The following is a 6,000-nucleotide window of genomic DNA, read 5'->3' on the forward strand; positions in this document are numbered from 1 at the left end:
TTGCACTCCAAAAATGTCCACCACAGCCACTGGAAATACTAGTCTCTGATTGGTTAGGGTTATTAGGGTTAATTCCTATTAAAGTATAATAAGCTGCAGTTCTGTACTTTTCCCAAAACTGGAAAACTCAAATTAGTAAAGAATTCCATCAATTTTACGAGATTTTTTATGTTTATTTTATTTTACCTGTTGTGGGTATTTGAGGTCTGGCTCGTTGTTGGTTTTGTCGGCTCCATTGAGTCCAGAAGGTAACGGTCTGCTGCTCATACTGGTCATACTGGTCCAGTCCTCCACTTTGGTTGAGTGACCATCAGATCCAGACAGAGCTGCAAATAGTAAAATAAACAAATGAACACTTCATTAAAGATATGTTAACATTTTTTTTTTCCAATTGGAAACTCATGCAAACAATTTTAGTCCACCTTAAAAGATCAGTTTGATTCATATTCAATGATATTTAAGCCAGTTAGAAATGAAAAGAAAGTGTTTTTTAAGGGGAAAAACGAGGAGAAACAACTTAGTATTAATGACCAGGAAGATTTGTTTCACTACTATGAAGAAAAGTGGAGAATATCCTCAACAAATAAATGTTAAAAAATGATGTAAAAAGGTTGGCAGGGTGGTGTAGTGGTTAGCACTTTCGCTTCACAACAAAGACCGGCTGGCTCGGGCCTTTTTCTTTGTGGCGTTTCCATGTTCTCCCCTCGTGCCTGTGTGGGTTTCTCTCTGGCTTCCTCCCACAGACCAAAAACATGCAGGTTCGGTTAATTAGTGACTGTAAAAAGTGCCTGTAGGTGTTTAGCGTGTCTGTCTCTATACTGTATATCAGTCCTGTGACTCACTGGTGACCTGTCCACGGTTTCCCCGCCTCTCGCCTCCCCAACTCTCTCTCTCTCGCTCTGTAGAGGTTAAGCGGTAAAGAAAATGACTGGATGAAAATCTCTCACCCCTTCTCAGATTTTTTCCCTTCTGTTTACAAAAGTCAAACACAAAATACCTTGATATAAAACAGACTCTGGTTTTCTGCTGGGCTGACTGCCGTTTTTATTATTTACAGATGGGTTTTTTTTGTTGTATTTCCTCCATATTTGCTAAATTGAGGGCAGTTACTTTGCCAAAACTGCTGAGCAGCACAAAACTTTGCGCTCACTGAATTATTTTTAGTCTCACGGTTCATTTTACGTTGTTTCTTCTTTCAACTCTGATGCTATTTTGCAAATGAAGCTGCTTTATATCATTTATGTTTTAGAAAAGCTTTATTTTCAAGGTATCTGAAGTTTTGGCAACTTCACATCCAACACTAAAAAGACTAAACACTATTGTTATTGTTATTACAGGCTACATGGTTCCACTATCTTTACACTAGATTTGAGTATTTTCTCACCAACACAGATGCTATTTTGAGATTTACACAAAGGCGCAGCTTCAAAATGATTACAGCTGCATTATTACATCAGTTTGAAAAGACTAGATTCTCACGAAGACACATTTTCCTCAGAGCAGGAATGTTACTGTTCACATTAAAAGATGAATCTGTGCTGTTTGAAATGGATAAATTCATAGATTTTTACATTTTATACATTGTTAACTTGTTTTTTAAATAAATATATCCTCACCAGCAAGATCTCAAATTTAAAAAAAAACAAAGTCATTATGTTCAAAGTCATTTTTAGTATCTATACGTTTACCATGAAACTTCATCAGACTGTCAAAGCAATAAAAACAACTGTATCTATATGTGAAAAACTGCATAAAGCATCATTTCTTCTGTCTTTCATGCTTTTAGAGTCTTTTTTCTTAATAGTAATTTTAAAAAAACATAAAAATGAATGAAGTTCTGCAGGTTTTGGACGATGTAAAAATGAATCTGGAGGCGTTTCAGGGTTAAAATGAATCGATACTCAAGCTGGAAGAAGAAGAAGAAGAAGTTCTGGATCCAGTTTAGACCCCAAAATATGTTTGAGTGAAATCAGAGAAGAATCAAAGATGACAGCATGAAAACATTAATAACTCCCTGCAGATGTGAACAAGACTCAAAAAAATAAAAAACAGCAGCTGAACATCACGCCATGTTTACTGAGAAATTTGGCACCCGAGCTAATTCAAAGTGGCATAAATGCTTTTAAATAAACAACATGTAAAAAAAAAAACACTGTGAAGAGAGAAATAAAATCAATTAAACTGTAAAATAATAAGATTTATAGTTTAATATGTCATTTTTTTCCCACTCATAGTAACTAACTGAACACTTTAACTGCTCATTTGTTTATGGTAACCCTCAAACTGGCTTATTTTGCATAAGATAGCTGTGTAGTATGTTTGTTATCTTCTATATCAGTTTGATCTTACACAGGCCTTTTGTGTATTTATGTATTTGAACAATGTTTTTTATTATACTTACAATACAAACAGTAAACAACAGCCACAAGAGCTAAATACATGATGTGCTGAGTATTTATGGAGCATGGCATTACAGGAAGAGTCACAGAAATATGCTGTGAAAGTAAAAAATATATAAGAAAATGCAGTAATATAGCAAATAATCATTTAAAGAGAAAGAAGGAGAATTAAATAGGGGCTGAAATTGCAGTTTGTCATTTCCTTTTAAAACATATTTAAGTCTTTGAGAAGTATATTTAAAAAGGGACGTCCGAGTCTTGAAGAGAAAATCACGAATTCTACAGTTAAATCTGCAGATATTTGACTGATATCAGCTCAAATATCAGCATGAGTCATTCCACGGTTATTGGTGGAGTATTATCGACCCATCTGATTATTATCCTCATCAGCAAAAAGTAAGATAAAGACACTTTTAAAGAGTCTTTAATTTAAGGACTCAAGCTAAACATCTGTTTTACCCCACTGCTCCTTAATATGAACATATGACCACATATATAGTTTTTATAATTTTAGTTTATGCTCTCTGTGCTTTTCTGGAAATTTGGAGGTTTTTAACAACTTTAAGAAGCTTTTAATTCAGCACTTAAAAGCCTCCATATATTTATGAGTATTTTACGTCACGTTTTTTGTGACTAATTTTACATTAATATAAATAATAAATGAATACATGATGCACAGTTTACCTATAAGTGTATTCTTAACATTGTGAAGAAGACTAACTTTAAATGCTTTAGATTGAACAAATCATTAAAATATGAAAATAAATCATTTAAAACATGTACAGACTTACAGGTGGTGCAGAATTAAACTACATCCCATTTTTCTAGTTTTTAGTTTTAAATCATATTATTAGCTTGTAATATTATTTATTTTATGGCATTTATTTTTTTAAAACTCACCTGAAACAATAATAAGCTAAAACCACGGGTGGCTCCAACTTTACAAACTCACTTAATGCGGACAAACATCTTTAAAACAAATAAATTGTGCACAATTCAGTTTTATTTTAAATATGCCAAGGCTGAATTTTGGAGAAATTTGAAATGATTGACTAATAAGACAATAAAGGCCTATTCAATTGATTTCCTGTTTGATTTATTTACTTTATTAACAGTTTGAGGGTTTAATTATTTTGTTATAAACATCATATAATTTATAAGCAGCAGCAAGAAAGTGGGAAAAGTTTCATTTTTGAGCTTTTTAAGTGTTATTAAAGTGTTTCCTCCCACCTGCCGGGTCCATGAAGGCTCGGATGCCCAGGATGTTGTGCCAGCTCCGGGGCAGCCCGACGTGCCCGGTGGGTCCTGCTCCGGTCCTGCTCCCGGTGGGTGAGTAAGGGTAGACGTGTCCGTATGGGGGCATCTGAGCCGGAGCCGGTTTGCTGATCTCATGTTGAGAAACATTCCCAATCTTATTCCTGAGGATCCGGCTGATGGAGCTCACTGACGGCACGTTGTACTTATCACACACCCCGTCTGTCAGCAGCCTGTCTCGGATCTCCCAGGCGAAAATCCCCGGGTCTCCTTGCTTGTACTCCTGGATGCTGCGGACCACGGCGGGAGTGGTGACCCGCGGCTTGCTGCCACCAATGGCACCGGGCATGATGGAGCCCGTCTCGTTGTAGCGCGCGAGGATCTTTGACACGCAGCCGTGAGACACGCGCAGCTGGCGGCTGATGTCACAGGGCCTCATGCCGAGCTGAGCCAGCTCCACGATGCGGAGCCGCAGCGGGGCGGGCAGCGGCCGGCCGTTCACAAACACCCCGCCGAGCTGGTTCACCTCCCCGTAGCTCTGCTCTGCACACACGGGAGTCAATTACACAACAGTTCATTACTCATCATCGGCGATTTTAGACACTTTTTAATGACAGAACTATCCTAAAAGTACATTAACCCTCACATACTGTTCATTTTTACATTTGAAAGCAGTAAATACTCTAAATACTTCTTACTTTTATCCTGAAATGTGATGACTTCTCCTTAAAGCATTTGAATGCAGCTGATATATAATGAGTTTTTGACAAATATTTATAAAAACTTTTTTTTTTTTTAAATACTGTTGCATTCTTCACATTTAATATAGTTCTTTTTTCTTCTTCTCCATAAACAAGAAAACTGAAAACTGAATAATAAACTCTCAGTTCAGCTTCATTAAGAATTAATCTGGCTTTATTATCTGTGACTGATGACGTATTCATGACTGATTTGTTGTGCAGAAAATTGGCAGAGACTCTAATTACGAGGGGATACTGTGAAGAGTGTGAATATGAACAGTATGTGAGGGTTAAAGCTGTTAAAAATAAAACCATTTGAACCTGTAGTATTATTGTTTGTCTCATCTCTAACAGACAGGCTCACAAAATAATTAAAGTTGTATAAAATCATTTTTAGAAGAAAAAAACAACAATAATAATTTACTTATTTTTAGGGTACTTTGATCAAATTTATGGCTGCTTGAGCTTTTTTATGGAGAAGCTGCAAACTATCAAATGTTTTTATTTGATACATTTTTAAAATTCTTAAGAGTTATTTAAAAGAAGTTTTCTTTACGTGTAATGCTCAATAATGACATTAAACTAACAACAGTTCTTGTTTCAATGCATGCTAGGAGTAAGAATGAATCAGATAATAAAATAATAAGAAACGAAATTCAGCTCAGAGAATGAGGCCAGGTTTGTGTAACGAAACTTCTTTGAACAGACAACAGGTTAAATGTCTTATTATTATTAAATTATGTTTGCTGGTGTTATTTTTTAATTAAATTAGCAGCTAATTAGAGTTGCAAAAGCTTTGATATTTTTGTTAATTGAGGATTATATATGTGTTGCATTTTACATTTGTATAACATTCAAATAAAAACAGGAAGACTAATAAAAACATTTTCAGTGTTGATAATATTAATCATGTTAATTATGCAGCTGTCATCATTGGTAACATAGCAGCTAATTGTCATTAAAGACCCAATTAGTGTTTGTTTTGACACTTTCAATTACAGGTTTAAAGAGTTTGACTTATAGAAGGAACCTTTTTGTTTTTCATCTCATTAAAGCTGTAAAACATCTGCTTGTACACAAATATTACTCATGTAAACAAACGTTTAACAGCATCAGGAAACACAAATAAATCAGACTTTTATCTCTCTTAAATTAATATAATAGTAGAGATAATAATAATAAGATAATAATAATCTGAAACCACTCAAAATAAATCATTATCTCATCTTACAATACAAAAGAGACAAATCAGCAAGATGTTTATCCTCTTTCAACACTTTGCCTTCATTTCTTTTGGTGCCAAACATTGAAGCGAAGTTCTGACATTAAAACAAGAAGTGAGAAGATTTTAATGAAAAAATCTGAACTGATATTATGAATTTTAAAATGAGATTTTTAACCTATGGAGCAGCAAAATCCGGAGTTTAATCCTCTGGTTTTTTTTTTTTTCTTATATCCTTTCGCCTTTTTAAACTGCTGTTTTTCTGATTTGTAAATTGCAACTTTCATCCTGTCCTCCTGAATCCAAAACAGGTGAGGTTTGAGCGTCTCTGCTCATTTAAAACATATTCATCCTCTATAAAGAAATTCCAGATCAACAACACGCA

The 6,000-nt window shown here is 34.8% G+C and overlaps 1 protein-coding gene across 1 annotated transcript in view; it reads right to left on the reverse strand.

The window, feature by feature from the left end:
- pax1b (paired box 1b) overlaps positions 1-4,310 on the reverse strand; it is a 28,300-nt gene extending 23,990 nt beyond the window's left edge. Inside the window, exons 1-3 of the mRNA XM_062437766.1 lie at positions 4,304-4,310; positions 3,630-4,196; positions 187-326 (exon numbers count right to left, since the gene is read on the reverse strand). Of these exons, the coding sequence (XP_062293750.1) occupies positions 187-326; positions 3,630-4,196; positions 4,304-4,310 (714 nt within the window). The remainder of the gene's footprint in view (positions 1-186; positions 327-3,629; positions 4,197-4,303) is intronic.
- Positions 4,311-6,000: the final 1,690 nt, after the last annotated feature.

This window comes from Scomber scombrus, chromosome 17 (assembly GCF_963691925.1).
Source record: "Scomber scombrus chromosome 17, fScoSco1.1, whole genome shotgun sequence".
In the NCBI taxonomy this organism is placed as follows: Eukaryota; Metazoa; Chordata; class Actinopteri; order Scombriformes; family Scombridae; genus Scomber; species Scomber scombrus.